The sequence below is a fragment of the Scardinius erythrophthalmus genome (genome assembly GCF_964197995.2).
Source record: "Scardinius erythrophthalmus genome assembly, chromosome: 2".
NCBI classification, from domain to species: Eukaryota; Metazoa; Chordata; class Actinopteri; order Cypriniformes; family Leuciscidae; genus Scardinius; species Scardinius erythrophthalmus.
The window spans coordinates 43,923,572-43,945,959 of NC_138222.1; the positions used below are offsets into that span (position 1 = coordinate 43,923,572).

General features: G+C 38.7%; 1 protein-coding gene and 1 long non-coding RNA gene across 5 annotated transcripts; one reads left to right on the plus strand and one right to left on the minus strand.

Moving 5' to 3' along the window:
* Positions 1-321: 321 nt before the first annotated feature.
* LOC308681565 lies at positions 322-4,890 on the minus strand. Its single transcript, XR_014029038.1, has 5 exons — positions 4,503-4,890; positions 4,161-4,239; positions 3,522-3,588; positions 1,743-1,870; positions 322-913 (listed from the first exon to the last, which is right to left on the minus strand). It is a non-coding gene; the product is annotated as an uncharacterized lncRNA (long non-coding RNA).
* Positions 4,891-6,056: 1,166 nt separating this feature from the next.
* sltm (SAFB-like, transcription modulator) lies at positions 6,057-19,906 on the plus strand. 4 transcript variants are annotated; one of them, XM_081358669.1, is made up of 20 exons: positions 6,057-6,263; positions 7,000-7,087; positions 7,440-7,495; positions 12,412-12,439; positions 13,525-14,104; positions 14,726-14,769; positions 15,000-15,106; positions 15,255-15,404; positions 15,542-15,657; positions 15,760-15,920; positions 16,026-16,123; positions 16,201-16,257; positions 16,367-16,509; positions 16,596-16,776; positions 16,871-16,995; positions 17,090-17,263; positions 17,421-17,744; positions 18,838-18,973; positions 19,053-19,213; positions 19,365-19,906. In XM_081358669.1, exons 1-20 carry the CDS (start codon positions 6,129-6,131, stop codon positions 19,459-19,461), a joined length of 2,961 nt encoding a protein of 986 aa, XP_081214795.1. In that variant the 5' UTR covers positions 6,057-6,128; the 3' UTR covers positions 19,462-19,906. The 4 variants fall into 4 exon arrangements, with proteins under 4 accessions (XP_081214795.1, XP_081214796.1, XP_081214797.1 ...); XM_081358670.1 differs by having other exon boundaries at positions 19,056-19,213; XM_081358671.1 differs by having other exon boundaries at positions 13,582-14,104.
* Positions 19,907-22,388: the final 2,482 nt, after the last annotated feature.

The window sequence follows — 22,388 nt, forward strand, 5'->3', positions numbered from 1 at the left end:
GAGGGTTTTTTTTGCACAAAATGGCCACTGCTCCTCTTGTAGTGTAGCAGAGGCAGCAATGAAATAAGTACACTCTAAAAAATGCTGGGTTAAAAACAACCCAATTTGGGTTATTTGGCAACCCAGCGCTGGGTAAATATTGGACAGAACACATGCTGGGTTATTTTGACCCAGCAGGCTGGGTTTTTATACATTAACCCATCTGCTGGGTTGTTTTTAATCAGTGCTGGGTCAAACAACCCCTATGCTACAGGTTATTAATTTTAGATAATAAAAACGAATAAAAAAATATTAATAACAATAATAACACTACTGTTTATTGATTCAATTAAAGTGTTTATTCCAGGAAATTAATATAATCAAAAATACATTCATGTTAAAAAAAACAGACATCTGTAACATAAACGGAGGCCCACAAAAATCATTTGTGCTAAAATGTTGGTATGTTAAAATATTATAAAATGGTAAGATTCTCAAAATTCAAAACTCTTCACTTATAAACTGTAAAATAGCCTACAGCTTAAGATTCTATTCACAAAGAATACAATAAAAAACACGTAAGTACATACATTGTAATTCACTTAAATAAGCAATCATTTAGTCCTGTGCAGCAAAAATGAGAGGCACATCTCTGCGTATAAACAGTAAGTACATACATTGCAATTCATTTTAAATAAGCAATCATTTAGTCCTGTGTAGCAAAATAAAAACATGAAACTCTATACCTATAAACTGTAAAATAGCCTAGCTAAAAATTATCTTCACAAAATGATAAAAAAAAAAAAACGGAGTCAACTTTTCCAGAGTTTCCCCATTCACCAAAAAACTGTCCAGCCATTCCAAGCTCCAAGACAAAGGGGAAGGGTTTTGCTTCTCTCTGCCTTTCCAGGTAAAGCACCATGTTGGTTCCAGACTAAATGAGGGAAAGACAATATCAGACACAGATAATTATTTAAAAGTGTGTCTTAGGTTTTCATAAGAGCAGTCTTAAATTAGTTAAATACCATCTTAAATTAACTTAAAGAATTAGTTCACCCCAAAATATAAATTTCCTAATCATTTACTCACCCCAGTGCCATCCAAGATATCCATGTCTTTCTTTCTTCAGTGGAAAAGAAATTAAGTTTTTTTGAGGAAAACATTTCAGTATGTTTCTACACAGAATAGACTTAAATGGCAACCAACTATCCCAATGTTCAAAGAAGGTTCAAATGTCAGTCTCAATGCAGCTTCAGAGTCTCTACACAATCCCAGTTGAGAAATAAGGGTATTATCTAGCGAAACCATTGGTCATTTAAAAACAAAAAACAAAAAAAAAACATTTATATACTATTAAACCACAAATGGCTGATGGTTTCGCTAGATAAGACCCTTATTTCTCGACTGGGATTGTGTAGAGTCTCTGAAGCTGCATTGAGATGGACATTTGAACCTTCTTTGAACGTTGGGATAGTTGGTTGTCATTAAAGTCCATTCTGTGTAGAATAATCCTGAAATGTTTTCCTCAAAAAACTTAATTTCTCTTCCACTGAAGAAAGAAAGACATGGATATCTTGGAAGACATTGGGGGTGAGTAAATTATTAGGAAATTTTCATTTTGGGGTGAACTAATCCTTTAAAGAGTTGTGAGAAAATGAAATGCATGTTAGATTCAAGCAGCAATAAAACGATTTATCGTGCAGCCCTACAAAAAGGTGTAAAGAAATGAGCCTGCCCTTTTTGTCCCCAGTTGTTTTACTTACCGGTTGTACATCAATGAATGAGGTTCTTGTCTCTTGAATAGTTGGCCGAAAGGTTTTGTGGCCAATCTTGTACACAGGCGGGGGAAGAATGACAGGCAGGATTGTAAGTGCTAGTATGCCTTTGGAATCTAAGAATAGAAAAATGGCAAATTAGAACTTGTTCGTTCATCAGCTTTTAAATTAAGCAAAGTGCATTTCTAACTAAGGTCAACTTAGAATGAGTGAAATTAGCTTAAATATATAACAGTTAAATATGTACTCTGGTAATCTGAAAACATTTAGTGTTATTAAAGGTATAGTTCACCTTAAAATGCAAATTTACTCACCCTCATGTCAAATTTACTCGCCTCATTTACTCACCCTCACGTTGTTCCAAACCTTTTTTTGGAACTTTTTTTGAAGTTTCTTTCTTCTGCTGAACACAAAAAGATTTTTTAAAGAATGTCAACAAGATAGTTGACGGTAACCAATGACTTCCATAATAGGAAAAAAGTACTATAAAAGTCAATGGCTATTGTTAACTGTTTTGTTACCAACATTTTTTCTTTTGTGTTCAGGAGAAGAAAATCATTCAGGTTTGTAATACCATGAGGGTGAGTAAATGACGACAGAATTTTCCTTTTCAGGTGAACTATCCCTTAAAGCAGTGCTTCTCAAACCCGTCCTGGGGACCCCATACCACTGCACATTTTATATCTCTCCCTCATTTAACACACCTGATTCAGCTCATTAGTACAGACTGCAAAATTTAAATTGGGTGAGACATCCTAAATTATGGGGGTCCCAGGACATTTGAGAACCACTGCCTTAAACCAAGAAAGGGGCAAACAAGCACAGCTATCTATGAAATTACACTGACAACGACTAGGCACAGAAGTGGTACCCTATGCCAGCCCTACAATATAACTGATTTAAATTGTCTTGTCATGTGCTTGTACTTGGACAAGTAAATTGGCCATTCATGTTTTTGAGCTTATTGTGAATGGTGTAGCAAACTTTGTTAAAGGGATAGTTCGCCCAAAAATGATATTTAACCCATGATTTACTCACCCTCAAGCCGTTCGAGATGCATATGTCAATCTTTTTTCAGACAAACACATTTTCAGTTTTTTTTAGAAAATGTCTTAGATCTTTCAGTGGTTATAATGTGAAGCAATGGGGTCCACCTCCTTCAAGTTCCAAAATGTGCATGCATCCTTCACAAAAGTAATCCGTAGGACGTAGCGTAGAAAGCGTCGTGACGTAGAACGAACGTGACAGCGCAGCCAGAGAGCAGAGCAAAACAAAACTCTACGTTCGTTCTACGTCACGACGCTTTCTACGCTACGTCATACGCCAGCATCCATCTCCATGAACGCGCGTCGAACGCTACCGGAAGCCAGTTATTTTCGTTTCTAAAGTTTTAAATATGTATGTTTTTACGACAAAACCGCACGGATTACCCTCAGAAGGCCTTCGTTTATCCCCCTGGAGCCGGATGGATTACTTTTGTGAAGGATGCATGCACATTTTGGGACTTGAAGGAGGTGGACCCCATTGCTTGACATTATAACCACTGAAAGATCGAAGACATTTTCTAAAATAACTGAAAATGTGTTCGTCTGAAAAAAGATTGACATATGCATCTCAAACGGCTTGAGGGTGAGTAAATCATGGGTTAAATATCATTTTTGGGCGAACTATTTAAGGGTTAGGGTTGGCACTGGATGCAACTGTGAAAAAAAGATTACATACTAAGAAAGAGAATTTGAAATGCAAAATTGTTCATCACATATTTACCAGCAATTTTTCAATGAGGCACTCAAGACTCCAGTTGAGGAGATTTGTTGAACAAAAATGTCCATTGCTGTAAAAGAAAAGAAGGAAACATCTGATTAGTAATATCTTTACAAATTTAGCATGTCTTATACAATGTTTTTAAAATTAATTTTTATGCTGGCTCCAGTTAATTTAAAAAAAATATATTTAAATAATTTTAATGAATCATTACTTAATTAAAAAAATAAAATAAATAAATAGACTAAATAATTTTTAACAGCTTAATTAACTATTGTTAATTCACAAGACTGTAAACAGAAGAAATGTTAATTTTGTGGATATTTTGTGGACTCTTTTTTTCAGAGCCGGTTTAAGACCAAATTGTACTTCAGTAACTACTTTGATTATCTTTACATAGTTTCTGAACGTAACTGAAGCAACACTGAACTGACTTCAAATGAACAATGACAGTTTTTGATAAGAATTGTACTGAGCTGGACGATGACACTGTTTTCTGCAGAAATGCTTAGCCAAATTGAACTAAGGCGCACACACCCAAACACAGAGAACATACTGCAGCATAATTCAATATTTTATGTAAAGCTACCTTTCGAAAATGACTAACAAACACAGTTAAATAATAGGTAACGTTAGACTTACAGCTTCTTTAGCATATCCAGCCACTAGCCAGTGACGTTACACTGCATCCATCCGCCGAATCAAGTAACCCGCAACATTTCTGGAGATAAAACAGACACCAACAACTGTACTTAGACATTGTGACCGTGTTTTAAGTGGAATAATTGATTACAGACCGTGTAAAAATAATGAATGTTATGTGTAACGTAACGTTAACGTTAGCATAACGGTCGCTAGTTCGACAGACGTCGACGTCGTCAATAATTCATAGTTCATTTCAACATAACTTCTTGTTGACTTTCTGACTTATTTGACTAACGTTACTTAACAAAAGGAAAGTTGTAATAAAACAGGGTTGCTCACCTTTACGCTCGCTCCTGCTTGAACCTCTCGTCCTCCTGTTGACGTAGTGATTTGAACAGTGTGGACAAAAGCGCGCGACTCGCGAGGAGGCGCTGGGTCAAAATTTCCAAAACAAACCCAAATGCTGGGTCATTGTCAGCTGATTACGGAAAAAATAACCCAGCAACATAGTCAAAATGCTCAACCCAGCATTTGGGTTTAAAAAATAACCCAGCATTTTTTAGAGTGTACATTGTTAAAATTTGAAAAATAATAATTTTACATCTTAATTTTTATGTGATGGGGTTGAGTTGTTAAGCTTAGCAGTACATATCCTTGACTATAGGCCTCAAAAATATTAATAAACAGTGTGATACTACTTACCATTTTATGCAACACTGTTAAAAAGACCTGAATGATGTCATTTGTGGTAAATTATGTCACGTATGGGTGGAGTCTAAATTATTAAAGGTGGAGGATAGTTGACCTCATGGGGTTGAGTTCAGACTGAGGGACATCACTTTTCTTTTCTTTCTTTTTTTTTTTTTTTTTTGAATTTTAGCATTTTTTTTTAAATATTTTTCACAAGAAAGTGCCAACATTTTTTGACACTGTGCACTTTTTGTTAAAGTACAAATAAGTACAAATTCTAAGTACAAATTCAGTGAAGTATAGGCTACCTCAGGGACATGACAAAATGCTTAGTGTACAATAGAAATAATAAATTATTTTATGATAACAAATTACTTAAATGCAATATTTTTTTTATTCATTATAATGGACATACCAAAGTATTGTGAAAAGCTTTTAATATTTAATTTTAGTGAACCACCACTTTAAAAAGTCTGGGGGACTGAAATATTACCGAATTCCCCTTATAAAAGCTAGTTAAATGCCCTAATTGGGAGGTCCAATCCTGGCTTAATCTAAACCCTGTCTGTGAAACCGGGCCTTCATTTTTTTTTTTTTTTTTTTTTTTTTTTTTTAGAAACATCCCTTAAATAAGCCATTATCTGACCGAGTTCTTCTGTGCTCTAAAATCACTCAAATAATTTCGATAATCTCTGTTTTTGCAAAATATTATAGGCCTAGTTGTTTAGGCTACATGCCTTTTGCAATTTTCAGTTTTGCAAATCTCGTGCTTTTCATCTTCAGAAAGTTCTTTCTTCCTCCCCATTTTGCATGAGAACGGCAACATGCTTTGTGGAACAATATTTCATGAAGTATTGAAGTATTTCAGCATTTATAAACTATGAGGATTATCATCATTTCAGAACACCACTCACTACACGCCACTAATAGAAACTCGTTTTTTATGTAATGTTCCTTTCCAAATAATTGTATTTTGTATATAATTCTTAGATATTTGTAATGGAAAACAAAACAAAACAAATAATACTTTTTGCACTGTAACCTTAGAAATTACTTTTTGGTTAAGGGACACTGTGTTGTCAACATAAGTAAAACCTTACCGCGCGCAAAATCTGTAATAAAATCTTAGATAAATGTGTCATTGTATGTGTATTATCATGGATAGAAAATCGTCAACAAGGGTTATATGTTTGGATGTCCTGTGGTGCTCGTTGAGTGTGTCGCTGTCGCGCTCGCGCACACACACACACACACAGATCCAGTTACACGGGTAAAATGGCGTCGGTGGCCATTTCAGCGGAGACTAAGAAGATTACAGATTTACGCGTTGTAGACCTGAAATCTGAACTCAAAAGACGAAATCTGGATATTACTGGGGTAAAAAATACACTCATCGCAAGACTGAAGCAGGTAATTTTAATTTAAAAGCGTAAATTACGGTGACGTGTGGGCAAACGCTCGCGATCTAGCTTGATGGCTATGAGTTAGCATAACGTTAGCCATTTTTTATTCCAAAAATGTTTGTTTTCCCGGCGTTTTTTAATGGGTTTACTAACAACATAAATGTAATGCCCGTATTTTGTTTTGGTGAAAACTTGAATTTGCATTAAATATTTATTAGCATTTGAAATAAATGAAAGAAATGAATATGTAAGTTAAGGATTTGTTAAGCAGGCTAAATTATACTAGCGAATGCTGCTACACGCGCTCAGATCAGTTGCTTCAACTTTAAACAAATTCACCATCTCTAGTTACAGTCTTTATGTGAAGTAATTTACAGTTGAAGTTTCAAATTATGATGCTGTGTGTAACAATATACATAAATATGTGTTACTAGATATAAATTAGTAAGGTTTGTGAGATGCAAAACAGCATAGCACCTGGTCGTTGTTTTATTGTTTTATTATAGTTCATTGTGCAAAGCTTTTAGTTCTGTGCAGTGTAGTACAAATTTATTTAACCAAAAATTATGTAGCCTATTTTGCTACTCAAACCTTCCGCATGCCTTGTGTTTACGACCTGCACCTTCATACTTCGCATTTTCATATCATTCTGCAACACAATTACAGTGTGATTAGAATGGTCGTTGACCAGAAATTCCCATTCTCAATGTTTGAAATTGAATGGTTTGTATTTTTGTGTGCAGGCGATAGAGGATGAAGGTGGTGATCCAGACAGCATTGAGCTCACCATGTCAGCTGACACACCCACGAGAAAACATGGCAAATCTAAAGGTAAATCTTAGGGATGCAGGGATACCATTTTTTCAGAACCGATCCAATACCACAAATTCTAAGTATCGACCGATACCCAATGCTTTTTTTTTTTTTTTAAATCAAGTAGAATTTCTGTAACTCTTTGTGTTGAACTGATAATCACAGATAAACAGAATAATATACGCACAATATCAGATTTGGATCGGTCTCATCTGACCGATACCCGATCCGGCCAAGAATGGCAGTATCGGAGCCGATACCGATACTGAGTATAGGATCAGCCCATCCCCAGTAAATATTCACTGTCTGAACTCCACTTCTTTAATTAACTTTAATAAGTTGATCAAATTGCTTTATTGCACATCCTTAGGAAAGAAGACAGACCTGGATGCCGACACCACCATGGAAGAGGAGTCCTTTTCTAAGGTATGAAAAGAGTTGAAACTAATAAATGATTAATATATTGGTAGGAATTTTGGGAACATTTTTATAAAAGCATTTATAATCGAAAATGAATGATTCAGTGTTTTGTCAAAGATTGTGACCAATTCATAAATAACTGCCTCATTCTTTAATGAATCGGCTGTTTGAATGAATAACTCAATTCACTCATTAAGACGTCACTTGCCGCTAGCTACTGGCGGCTTAGTTTCATGTTTAAAAGTCAAATAATTTTTTACCCAACGTAGTATTTGTATATTCAAAAAAAATTAAAACATAAAAAAAAATTCAGACAATAATATATCAAAACATTATTTAATGCAGCTTTTAAATTTTTTCTGTGTAAAGGCCCTTTCACACTGGACGCGATTTTGACGCACGAATAATTCGCGCGATGGGTTTATTTTTTGATCAGCTGTTTGTGTAATGAGCGCTTCCACACCGAACGCGAATGTGCTGAGGCGAAAAAACGACTTTTATTTTTTTCGCTTCGATGTCGATTTTTTTTTTTTACTTTTGCGGCGACAGAATAGGCTTCAGACAATTCACATACTACAAGGACAACGATTTGAAAGACAATGTGTGGCGTAGCATTGCCAACCAACCGGTTATCACGACTGTGAGTGTGTTGTGTGATAGTCTTGTGCTGTGTAGGCTAGCAGGCCAAACTACATTTGGGATAGAAAGCTAACACTATTATCGTCAAAGATAGAGACAGAGACCGTGTTTACCTTGAACACGTAACAAAATGCAGTGAGACTATTTAGGGCTGCTTTTAGTAGGCTATACTATACATTCTTTGTGTGATATTTCTAGTCGAATGATTTTTAACTTACTTCGTGTGTTACATGTAATGTGTAGTTACATTACAAAACGCACTGTTGAAGACGCAAAAAAAAAACTGCACATAAGCATACTCCCCTTCAGACTTTCTGTTCTGTAAGATTGGGTGCACCCAAAACCTTCTTTTCTGTCTTTTAAATAAAATGAAAAGCTCGTCTTCACTGGATGCTATGACTATGACTGGATGATGATGATGATGATGATGATGATGATGATGAAGTGTCCATGTTTTCTCAGCTGTCGGCGCGATTCGCGCGAAAGTTTTGGAATGTTGAAGCTCTCTGAACGTCACAGACGTCGCAAATTCGCGTCGCGGCTGATGTGAATGGTTTTGATGCGAACTATTCGCACACGAACTATTCGCTTTTTCGTTTCGCTTTTTCGTTACGCATCCGGTGTGAAAGGGCCTTAAGTGATTTAATTTGATTGCTAATAGCCCGATAGTGTCTTAATATTCTAATTGAAATTATTGATCAAATTTAAGAATATGAAATGAAAGATGAAGTATACATTTAATAAGATTTGGAAAAATGCCTTTTAGAAAGTTTTTTTTAATTTTATTTTTTTAAGCCTCTGGGTAAATATCACAAATATGCAGATTTAAATATGTCAAACCTGATAGAACACTGATAAGAATATTGCTTTAGATTAAATTATATTTACACCACAAAAAAATACTCTGTCAAAAGTGGGGACTGAGTGGGGTTGGGACGTTGGAATTTTCCCCTCTTTTGCACCTCGCTTTTAAATCGCTAATTCGAGTAAAATGCACACGGCTGCACAGACATTCATAACGATGAGTGTCCCCTGCCACCATGCAGAGCGAGAGTTTTCAATGAATTCCTATGGAACTGAGATTCACTCTTGCACGTGAGCATTTTTTTATTGGAAAACACATCTAACCCTTTGCAGGTTCTCTATCAGCGTTAGTTTTTAATCCAAAATATTGCCAAGATTGCCAAGTGCCTATTTGGCAATATTTTCTGTCTGTCACTCTCGTAACGTGATGAATGAAATCTGACTCCTGCTGCTGATCTGTGCTGCGAGTCTCTCGGCTCACGCTGCATTGAGCAGACACGTTCAGTTTTTAATTGTAGTGTCTGTTCTCTAACTGAACTAAATGATTTTTGTATATCAATGTCATCGTCCATCGCGATGTTTCACTGTAGATGTCGTCTGGTGCCAATTTGGTAGTCATTGCCCAACCCTAGTACATATTTCTTAATGGGTAACTAAACCCCTGGTCAGAGCCTGACTCCACCCACTGGCAATATTTGAAAAATGCTTGAAAAGTGGGCAGAGCCCAGCGGAGGGGGGGGCGTGCATCTGAGACGCATCACTCTGTAGGCAAGGGGCGTGGTTAGCTGGTACCCTCCGACATCAGAGGGTACCACAACCAGGGTTTTTCCTGGCTCAAAATGAGGCAGAGGTGGTAAAATCCCAATAATGTATTTTAATAATAAGGTATTTTTTGTTGGGCATCACATAGGCTAATGTGTTTCCCACATTTATTTTTGTGGGTGTAGCTCGGTACCTCTAGGGGGGTCCGGGGGCATGCCCCCCCGGAAGAAAATTTTGTACATTTTAAAGATAAATTCATTAATCTGGAGCACTTTGAGTCACCCGAATCCACTGTTAAAAATAAATAATCCACCCGCAAACCGCCCATATTCTTTGATTTAGATATCTGCATCTGATCACCACATTACAATTATTCAAATTCTCAGTGTTAAGCATGATGGTAACATTTCACACTGAAGTAGGCTGATTTAAAATGAACTTTTATTTAAAATAAAAGTTCTTCCTTTGGCAAAATTACATTTCCTGTTTTTACATTTTTTTGTACCTTATATAAAGGGCATTCCCCCCCTAATTTTATTACATGCATGCTCCATTTTTCATTTCAAATTCTTAAATTTGATCAATATATTCAATTAAAATAATAAGACACAGGCTGTTACCAATCAAATTAAATAATTTACATTGAAAAATTATAACTGTATTAAATGAGATTAATTTAAATATTTTTGAATATACAAATAAGGAATATTGAAAAGAATGATACTTTATGAAACTAAACCGCCAGTAGGAGGCAGCAGGCGACCGTCTTAATGAGCGAGTCATTGAGTCATTCATTCAAACGATTCGTTCAAACGGCTGATTTATTCAGAGTGAGGCAGTTTATGAATGGATCATTGAATTTTTGACTCAACCGATTCGTTCGAAACGCTGAATCATTCAGTAATGCTTCAAGTGTTCGTTGCTGTGAGATGCACGATGGTGCGTGATCTTTGTTTGGAACTATTTTCGCTGCAAAAACAGAACAAAAACGCACTCATTGCGTCTAAAATGTAGGTGACTTAATTTTAACTGTTTAAAGAACTGTTATGAAATCAGTCTCGGTTTCAGTCTTGATGGCATTCAGGAAAACAGCACTCTTGTCGTGTGTAGCCTAGGCTATTGTTTCTTAACAACATTCTTAACAACATTGTTGCAACATTGTACCGTCAGTACATTAGGTAGGCCTATTATTATCAACTATAGGCTATCAATCGCCACTTACATTAAATTAAATTAAACAGAATCATCCTCACATTTTCGGTGATTCCCTAGATATTTTTTATTTTTAAATAAAAAATTGTTTTAATCAGGGTATTTGTTCGGTTGGACAAGTAGTACAAGTTCCCTTCAAAAAAAAGAAAAAAAAAAAACACGTGTCCCAGACAAGCGTTATTGTCAAGCCTTGATATTTTCCTTGATGGGGTTTCCCTGAAGAGAATTAACGTTACGTTGTTGAAAACGAAAGTAAAAGTGACGCACGTTCATTTCGTTTTACCGTGATGAGAGTTCCGTGTCTTTATTAAACTCAAAACATTATAATTTATCGGTCATTCACCCTCGATTAATTGGAATGGAATGTTTGTATTACTTGGCCCGCCCGACCTGCGGATTATCCGCGATCCGCGCAGCACTATACGGGTTGAGAATGGACACAAGCCGGTAACCGCAACAGAACCATCACGGTGGAAAAACTGTATCTGACCATGTGACTGTCCGAATTTTGTCGAGAGCCGGAGGCGGCACGAAATTTTACGGAGGCGGCCGCCTCATAATTCTCTATGCAGGAAAAACCCTGCACAACTTCCAATAGGAACATTCAACTGCAGTAGCCACCGTTCAACCTGAAGAGGGCAGCACTCAAAGACGTTTTTACACCATATGTTGTAGAATTAAAACACTTTAAACCCAAATGTCAAAAAAATTACTTGAATCAATGAACAGCATTTATAAAGCCCCAGTCTTACTGATCATTAACTAAAAAAAGTTGTTTTAGGGTTTAGTTACCCTTTAAATTCTATTATTGCGCAACTGTTACGCTGCAAATTGGATGATTTTTAGGTCAATGATGCCCTCTGTCGGCAGGGAATCGTAAGAGGTCCGCTCAAACACCTCCGGTGGCTTCTCCACCAAATGGCAGTTTAGAATGCAGTGAACAATCCAGTCATTCATATAGATCTGTGGTATATTTAAAAACATACTGATGTATTCTCCCGTGTTGGTGTAGGTTTATATATGATTTCCGTTACAAATCTGTAGAAATGGTGCATGTAGTGTTCCTAAAGTCACAGCTTATGCAGAGATGGAATTTGTTAACCAAGCTGCTGAGATGCTCTCCAGGCATGTAAATGATAGCAGTGCATATATTTATTTAATTATCACATGCAGTAAAAGTCACAATTAGCCCGTATAATGCGAGCACGGTAAAAGTTTTGCCACAAACTCAACTCCATCATGCTGATATTGTGAGACAGCTTTTTACATCGATGAGAAATAGTCATGTTTTAATATCGCGAGATCTTGTGGCATGGGATCTCATCACACCCCTACCATTAAGTGCATGTTTCTGCAAATACCCTTTGTGATAAAAATATTCCAGAATAGTGGCTTTTTTGTTTGTTTGTCTTATAAGTTATTGATTAGTGAGTATCAATGAACAATTTCCCCCAATTCTTTAGAACTTTCACAAATTCTTATATCAGTTTTTGTTTTATTTTCAGGAGACTGAGGAAGAGGAATCTGAAAAAGGTATGTCTGGTCACTCATTAGGGTGGAGATGTAACACTTGTTTTTCAGGTTTCAGAAGGTTGGACTTCTTTTGCTTCCTTTTTCTTTTGCTGTTTTTCAATCTCAACGTTCTAGCCGTGGGTCTTGCAACAATTCACAGACATTAAAACGTTCCATCTGGACCATGTGCTGCATCAAAGGACAGATAATGCTTCACCATTTGTGTTAACATCAGTGAAACTCCTAATCTCATCATCTAATTTGTTCAAGAGCACATTACCCTGCCACCACATTTCATCAGCAAGAGGAAGCCTTTCACCCACTCAGAGAGTTTCCTCTGTTCAGAACACCACCAAAGGTTCAGCAGGATGCCTCTTTCTTTCTGTTGAGTCTGGACTACCTCCTGAAATGGAGACGGCAACAGGCTGAGTGCCTTTGACTGGTCAGAACATATGTTAACCTCGTTCACCAAAGTCTTGACACTTCTTTCTGAATGCAATATAGCCGACATGGCTTAAGTGGACATCAACATCACTGCTTGTGCTTTGAACTCATTCAAGACTGGACGCAGCTCAGTGGACACCCATTTTTAGCTGTGTTACTGGACAGAATGCTGTGAACAAGGCCAGATTTCTCTAACGGATCAGAGAAGATTTGCCACCCTGTTTTTGATTTGCCTTCATCAGCTGTAAACTGAGATGGACAGTCAGCGGAAACATTTGAAAGAAGACCCTTGATGTGACCACAAGAAGCTTAGTGACATCTGGCAGGAGGACTTGCGTTATGGTATAGATTTGCAATTTCACTCTGACTGAATGCATGTCTGTAAAGCAGAGAAGTGTCAACATCACCCAGTTGTGGAACCTTCAAAATGTGGACCAAGATAGATTGCCATTGGCGCTTGTATTCAACGTTGCGAGAAGATTGTTCGACCTCTTCGTTGTTCTCTAAGGAATGTGTTTTATTTATAGCTGTGGTTTCCTCACCCTCGATGACCACTAACACTAAACTTGCTCTTTGTTGTACTTTCTAGGTCACGTAGCACAGAGATGTGAATGTTAAACAATGTGTTTTTTGCCATGTTTTATGCTTGTTAAATCCCTCAGATGTAACTGATACTGATGATGCTACTCGTGACAATTCTAAAACCTTCTCCTGTGAAGACGGCCTTGGAGAGCCTGAGGCTGAGGCAGGAGTGGAGCCTGATCTTGAGGCTGAGGCAGATGTGGAACCTGAGCCTGATCCTGATGTGGAGATTGAGGCCGAGAGAGAAGCTGAGCCTGAAGTCCCATCGATGGAGGCCATGGAGAGCGAACCTGCTCCTGAACCCGTAAAAGAAGTTGAGGATGACAATATATCTGTCACCATCCAGGCCGAAGATGCCATCACACTGGATGTGGATGGCGACGACCTCCTGGAAACAGGTAAACATGTGAAACTTCCAGATTCTGAGGCAGACAAGGGCTGCGAAGAGCCTGAGGCCACTGCTGAGATGAGGCAGGAGACAGATTCATTGACTGAAGCGATAGATGGCCACAAGGATGGTAAGAGAGATGACGGGCTGAAGTCTGACGCCGCCAAGAAAGACAACAGAGAGGCCTCGAAGAAAGGAGAAACGGGAGACAAGGAAAAGGATTCTGGGAAGAAAGGCCCCTCTTCAACTGGGGCGACAGGTCAAGCAAAGAGGTTTGTCTTTCTATGTCAGTTCTTTAAGATACTACTACCAAGTTCCAGCTCAATAAGAACTCAGCATTGTGGGTAGCCGCAAGAATTTTTTCATAACACGTTGTTCATTGTACCTAATCCCTGCCTTTGGTTTGCTCTTTTGGTTTGGTTTGCCATTTTTTCGAGTTTGGTAATTGGAGTTAAACGAGGAGCAGAAAACACGTCTGTTACGCACACATTTCCAGCACTTGCTTTTCCAGTCCCTACTTATGGGTTAAAAAAAAGAGCAATAGTTCCAGTGATGTCAGAGGGGTTTGTCAGTCCAGTGAAGTGATTCTCTCTGAAGTTGAACACCCTCCTGAGGATGTCATTGGTCAAGGGAATAAATTGGCAGAAAACCTGACCCACCTTGCTCCTGTGGAAAAGCAAGAGAAAGAAGCCTTATTGGAGTTTTGTCCGAGTGCAAGCCTTGCCTATGGGGATTTTTTTGTTCTTTTCCTTTTTCTGTAATGCACCAAACATTTGTATAACCTTTGTTGTTCATTTGGAGATGTACCTCGGTGCCCACAGTCGTCTCTCATGCTCTGGTACTCATTTAAGTATTTCTCTCTTCTTGTTGCTCTCATAATATTCACATTTTAGCTCTTCAAAGGACAGAGATGGAAAGACTACGAAAGATGATAAAGGTATGACTTTATTTCCTAAATGGGTTTGCATTTTGGAATTTCAGCCTTATATTTTAAGTATGTATGCAACAGCTGGTCTATATGATAAAACATCAGTATTAGCCTATTCTGTTTTTGAGGAGCAGTAAAAATCTGCCTGATACAATTTGAAGTTTAATTATTTGGAAAGTTAGTCTGCTCTGATGCTAGAGTTGTCATTAAAGTAGCGGCATGTCTTGTTCTGTCTTCAGGAAGTGGCAGCAGCAGCACCAGCTCTACTCGCAATCTGTGGGTGAGCGGCCTGTCGTCCAATACCAAAGCAGCTGATCTTAAGAACCTCTTTGGCAAATATGGAAAGGTAACGGCTCTTTGTATGTTATACATTAGCGCCAGCTTCAAATTAACGTGCTTGTGATGTTATGAGGGATTGTAATGGGCCTACATTTTTTAAATTTACTAAATGTTTTTCTTTTTCTTTTTCTTTTTTTACATTTGTTTCAAAATAGGTTTTTAGTGCCAAAGTGGTCACCAATGCTCGTAGCCCAGGAGCCAAATGTTATGGACTAGTTACCATGTCATCCAGTGCAGAAGTGGCCAGGTGCATCTCTCACCTGGACCGCACAGAACTCCATGGACAACAGATATGTGTGGATAGGGTAAGAACTTAACCACTGTGGGATACTCAACTTACTTAAGGGATTTTAAAGGATTTACATTACTGCAGTCAAACATCATCAATTGTGTTTCATCAATTTCTTACTTAATCTCTGAACTCGTGGTATCATCCTCGTAGGTAAAAACTGACCCGTTCAAAAAGGACTTCTCAAAGAAAGAGGGAGAAGAGAAGACAAGTTCCAGTAAAATTTCTGGAGAAAAGCGCACTCTAACTGGAGCAAAAACCTCCAACAAGTAAGAGTTTATGCAATTTTAATCTCTTTCCATTCTGTTAAGGGGAGGAGTGTTTCATTGGTTATACACTGGTTATACTTTCCTTCCTTCTTGTTTTAAAAGGACTCCAGTTTCATCTAAGAAGGAGGAGAAGAAATCAGACAAACCCTCTGAGAAGGACAGCAAAGAAGCAAAAAAACAGGACCCCAAAAGCAACAAATCTGATGCACCATCTTCCAATTCAGGAGCCGACGTAGCAAAGAAAGATGATAAGAAACATGGACGTATGTTATAGTTTGGTTATATTCACTTCCTGAGAAAGTTAAAAAACTTAAAGACTTTCTAGTTGTGTTTTTTAAATATCTGTATCCATCCCTTCCTATCCACAGGAAAGAGTCCAGGTAATATGGTTCTCGACCATACTAAAGGAGAGCAACACTTCAATAAATCTCGACCTCCTTTCAGAAGGGGTGGAAGGTTTGAGAAGGTACTGCAGACATCCTTTGTATGAACTGTATTATCATGAAAGAGGTAGACGTTATCTAATTGTGTGTTTCTTTGCAGCCTGGTCCACCCAACATGATGAACCGACGTCCCAGATGGTTCATACCACCTGAGGAGGTTGGTTAACGCCTTTATTCTGAGAAGACATAACCAACCGTAAACACGATCTGAATTATCTATATGCACTCTAGTATTTTCTTTGAGAGTATTTTGTTCATACTTGCAGATGGAGATGATGAAGAAAGGACGCCCCATGCTTAACAAAGGTGGAAACAAAGACATCCTGCCATTTGAGAAGATGAAGGAACAGCGCATGCGTGAGCGCATGGTCAGGATGGAACGCGTTCGCAGGGCTATGGAACTGCGTAGGTAGGTGTACGTTCTTTTACGTTCACACACAAAACAGCAAAGTGCTTGAGCTGCAGTCTGTAATGCTGTTTTGGTGTGATATCCAGACGGCGCGAGATAGCAGAGCGAGAGCGCCGGGAGAGGGAGCGCATCCGTATTATGCGCGAGCGTGAGGAAAGGGAGAACCTAATGAGAGAGCGCCAACGACTGGAGGTGGAAAGACAGAAACTCGAACGCGAGCGCATGGAGAGAGAGAGACTAGAACGGGAGCGGATCCGTATAGAGCAGGTACAACCACGAAATACCTGCCTGTGGAAACTCAAAGCAGAGATTTTGTTTTTGTCTTTACGTTGATGTTCCAAAAATGTATGTGTGTGTGCAGGAGCGACGCAAGGAAGCAGAGCGTTTGGCTCGTGAACGTGAGGAACTGAGACGGCAGCAGGAGCAGTTGCGTTACGAGCAGGAGAAACGAAACAACTTAAAGAGGGGACGTGATGTTGACCAGAGGTGTGCAAACAATACTGTTAGATATTAATTCTCGGGGTCTAGTGATCTCTCTGGTTCAATATGGTTAACAGTTTTTCCATCTCTGTATGTGCAGGAGGGAAGACCCATACTGGAATAGTGGTAAAAAGATGCAAACGCAGCCAGAGGGTCGGATCGGTCCAGCCGGAGACTACAATAGCCGACAACAGAATCGTTTTAATGATTTCAACCCCAGAGACCGGAACCGATACCCACAGACATCAGCCGGGCAATCCAACAACTTTGATAGGTAAGCAATCACAAAAACAAAAGTAGGACAGGAAGATGAGACTGATTTTCCACAGACACTTTCATTCCAATGAGTAAACCTGCCAAATTTTCGAATTGGCTCAAGTTGTGAATGAACGGCAACCGATGAATCCTTTTTATTTAAATTTTTTTGCCAGACGCAACCGCTTTGACAATGAACCTGATTCAAAGAAAAATCGCCCTGCTCCGCGCCGAGATAGTTCAGGGTTCGACCGCTATCCAAAAGACTTTGAAACCGTGCGAAGAGCAGAGCCACCCCCTCCACCTCGCACAGAGCTGCGAGACAGCGATCGTCGAGAGATCCGTGACCGTGATGAGCGCAGGCAGGTGTCCATGCCTGATCGACCAGCTGGAGGCAGAGCACCACCTCCTGCCATTGCTCACTCTCGCACCCCCAGAGACGGCAGCCACGCTGGCTGGAAGACTGATGGGGGAATGAATACGAAGCAAGGAGATGTCAGGTACAGATGAACTTCTGTTTGTGCTTCCTATGCTCTATGGTTGGGAATTGAAATTTGGTTCTTATTCAGTACCTATTCAGTAATCAAATGATTTCCATGACAATTGATTACATTACCAGTTCTTCTGTACTTCTGCTTTGTTCCATGAATGTGGACAAAACAGTACTCTATCAGCAGTGTTAGAATTTTTTTTTTTATTAATTAAGGGACCAGATATTTACAATTGATAACTATTGATTATTTGGTAACACTTTACAATAAGGGACTGTTCGGTATTTATGGAGTGGACCACTGGAGGAAAATAGGGGAGGGTCATGTCTATTTATTCTTTGTTGAGGGGAGGGTCATCCAACTTTTTTTAGTCTAGGGGGAGGGTCACCCAACTTTTGTATTCATGAAAACAGCAAAATTTCAAAGTGGCTTGTTTGGTGCATATTTTACCATGTGGCTCTCTCAGTCTCGGCCCTCCATCGCTAGCAGATGGGTCTGACCCAACAAAAATCCAGTTTGGCGCTGTTTGACAGTGCGCTTCGGGCCCTCCCACCCACTTTTTAAAACAAAGTTACGCCACTGGATGTGAATGTACGTCGAGTTTTACAGTATTGGGACTGAGGCGCCAGAACTGCAGCTGATAGAATGTGCGCTGTAGCGCGATACTACCTTATTTTAGTTTCCATGCTTAGTGTTTCCACAACAATGTTAGTGAGTAAATCTACTTAAATGGCCACCATAGCAGTGGAGTGTGATGTGTAAGATGAGAAAGCAGAGGCAAGTCGTTTGTCATGGTTGTAAAAAAACAATGGCTATCTGAACATCTTTGCCAAGCGCAAACCAGCACAGAAGCATCAAATTATCGGGGAGGGTCATGCCTTTTTTCGCAATCATTTTGGAGAGTCATAGAAAATTATTGCTGGCGAAGGGAGCCATAGGAATTTATAGGATTAATGATCCTATAAATGAGGCAACTCTCAAATCAGTCTTGAACTCACAAGATATCAAATATCTCACTGAATATACAGCATCACAGACTGATATTTCAGGCTTGGTGTTCATTGAGCTGCTGGTAACCAGCGATTGCTGCTGATTATTACAGAGCCGTGCGAATGCGTCCAGAACGTCCTGGCAGAGAAGGTCCCGGACCTGCCATAAGAGGGGTGTCCACAGCCAGCCGTGGCAGAACCAGCTTCAACAGCCGAGACGGAGGCAGACCTGTGGTTATGGGAGAGCAGGTGAAGTGCATGCGTCTGACACTTAGATTTGCAGACCTCCAGCAAAAGGAATGACTAAATAACCTCCATCTTACCACAGCAGCACTTCGGCAGTGGCAGGCAGGTGGTGGTGGAGCGGCACGGACGCGATCAGGGCCCCAGGAAAGACTGGCACGGGGCAGCAGGCTCACAAAGCGGAGGATTCACAGATAACCGTCGAATGGGGGACAATAGGCCTGGCATGATGGCACCACACTCCAGGTTTGTTTTGATCTAGAGTGCATATTTCAGTCTGTTACGTGTTTTTTCTATTTATACCATTTAGCCACCTTATTTGTAATTAACAACAGGTGAAGAAGTTTTAACGTGAATGTTGACATTGCATGCATACTGATTGTGTTTCTTTCTGCAGTCATTCCTCCACTGGTATAAACAGAATTGTGCAGATTACTAATGTTCCCATGGCCGGTGGCAGCGGAGGATTCAAGCCCTTTAAAGGAAGGTTCTAGCATCTGACTCTTCACAGCAAATAAATATAAATACTTTTTTTGTTTCCTTTTTTTATTTTTATTTTGAACTTCTGATGTTTTTAATTGGCTTAATTTATAGCCGCGAGATTATTGTAAAGATCCACATTGATTTAGTTTTTTGTAAAAGGCTTTACATGTAGGTTTTTCTTTCCTGAACTGTACTCTAGTGATCTGTAAACAACCTTTGTGCACATACATGTTTTCCTGACATACTGTAGGTGCAGCTGTACAGCTTATTTCTTAACTTGTGTTTGTTTAGATGACCATAACTTCCTGTTCCAGATTCTCTCATTTGCTTTGGGCAGACTACTGTGTGTAGCACTGAACACATCTGTAATTCCGTTAACATTTCAATGTGATCTTTTTTTTTTTTTTTTTTTGGTTAATGATTATTCAAGTTCATATTAAATTATGTGGATTATGACGACTATGTGTAGTTTGATTCTGTAAGTGCAGCCATACTTGCCCACGGTTGAGTCTGTGGAAGGAAGACTTTAGATGACAATCAAAAGAATCACACAGACTCACTGACCAGATTTCCTTTAATCAGATGTATTGTCCCTCATCTAAGGCAATTGTTACAGAAAAGTTGTCCATCTACTTTTTGACACTGTTGGGCTACATAAATGTTTTTGGTCTTTAATGAACCTTACCCACAAGGGAATTGTAATATCCTAATTTTTTTTTTTGTCCTTTTTTCTTTTTGCTAAGTTAAAATCTTTTGTGTAAATATACACGTATAAAGGATATAAAATAGAAATTGTAATTGGACTGTTCCTTAAAATGATTTAAGAGTACATGTTGTATTCAGCTGTTAAACATGCATCACAATTGCATTTCCATCATGGACTGACCCGGTAAAATCGAAACTTCAAGACAAATGCACCAAGAGAATCCTTTCCAGTTCCCATCGTTAGCAGAAAGCATGTAATGTGTAGCATTTCAGTGTCAGTGAAGTTCAGAAAATAATTATCCTCTCTGGTCATTAGTTAATGCCCTGTTTCAACTCAATCAAAAGCCCTCTCTTCAATTGCAGATTTCTTTTCCATATCCCTACATGGCACTAAGATATGAAACATCAAATTATATTCATGAGAAGTCTTGCAAACCCTTGCTATCTGGAAAAGAAAATCCAAATGGCAGCATTTAGAGTGGAACTGAACCATTAGCAAGTTCCTTATGTTCAGGTCTTCATATAGCTCCATAAATATAAGCCTTATTGCAAAACATGGTATTTACTGGGTGTCATGAAACCGGTTCAGCTGTAACCACTCAAAATCTGGTGATTCTAATTGTGTATAAAAAGAGGTATATTTCTCATCTAGTGCATTCAATGTAACAGTGCATAAATAACTAAAATGGTCTATGACCTATAACGGAGTTTCAAAGGGTGCTGCACGCCAATGGCCAACTTAGCAGACGAGGCCTTGGAATATTTACTGATATTATTTGGGGGTCAAAAGATCTAGCTAAACATATCAGACAGTTTCAAGCCATTTTCCATTTGAAATTGGCTTTCTGGTTTTTAATTTATAGAGCTTGCACCCACAAACTCCACCACTCATCCATCCCCCCTCTATAAATATGACATTTGAGTGTTTATCCCACTAACATGTAACTTCTTGTGACAATTAGCAAGATCATTTTAGAAGCAAATGGTTAAAGCTGAAGCACATTACAGATGAATAAAGTTATTGGCAAACAATACAAACGACATAAGCTAATGCACAGTGGGTACATATTACATGTGCTGGAGAAGTCTGTTGCACGTTGTCCTTAATCACTCCTTTATCAGACATGCCACTGATCAAAAGCACCCTGGAATGTCCATATTTAACCTGACCTGCAAGTATAACAGTTGAGTGAGTATTTGACTTTCGCCAATGAACTGGATCAGAACTGAGCGTCAGCTTATAATAATGATAAACCAAGTTTGTTGCCGGTTAAAATGGATGACTTACCAGTTACAGATATATAATATCTCATTTCATCCCAATAACCCAAGTACAAACCCTTTAAGACATTTCTCTCCCAAATCTATCTAGCTTGCGCTTCCTACCGAATGACACCAGCCACAGAAGCTTGCTGACATTTATGAATTTAAATATAGATCTTGAAATGCGAAATGATACCTTGAATGCTATTGAACAATAAAAACAGATTAACACAGACTGTGTTGTGCACTTCCTGGCTAAACAATATTAGTATGCCAGCTAATTCACCTCAGGTAACAACAACTTCAAAAATAGTCACGGTTTGTCTTAAAAGCCCAATTCCTCGAGTTGAAATGGTAGTTACAGCTATACATTTTAAAGGGCCGTTCATACCAGGGACGATAACTATAACGATACAGTTTTAATAAGTGTTCTGATTCTATGAGAATAGGGAAGTCCACACTACAGCTATAATGACACAGAGGAACAATATCGTTTTCCAGCTGACGAATCAAAAAAATAAAAATGTAACAGCTAATCAGAATGCACTCAGCTTTAAATCCGTTGGTGTGGACGCAAATGTAGTTATCGTTGTAGTATCATTCTTGGTGTGAAATGACCTCAACAAAGGGGACTATTTCAAATCAAACCCCGTGTCGTACATTATTTTCAATCTATATCCGTTACCAAGCAAGCTAAAACACATCAAACTGTTTGCAAGACACTCATGGATATGTTCCTTCTGTGAAGGCCTGTGCGGTTTTCTGTCTATGGTAAGGTCTACAGATTGTCTCAGTCTTGTCTTGCACCTATTTGTGTCAGTATAAAAGATCCTGTAAATATTGTAAGGCTTTTTATATACAGACAGTATTGGCCGCTGAGGGACCAAACGTCAAAGGAACAGCTCCAGCCCACGACTAGCATAAACAGATTCTACTAGTGCTCCCATGTAACCACTGGGCAACCGTCTGT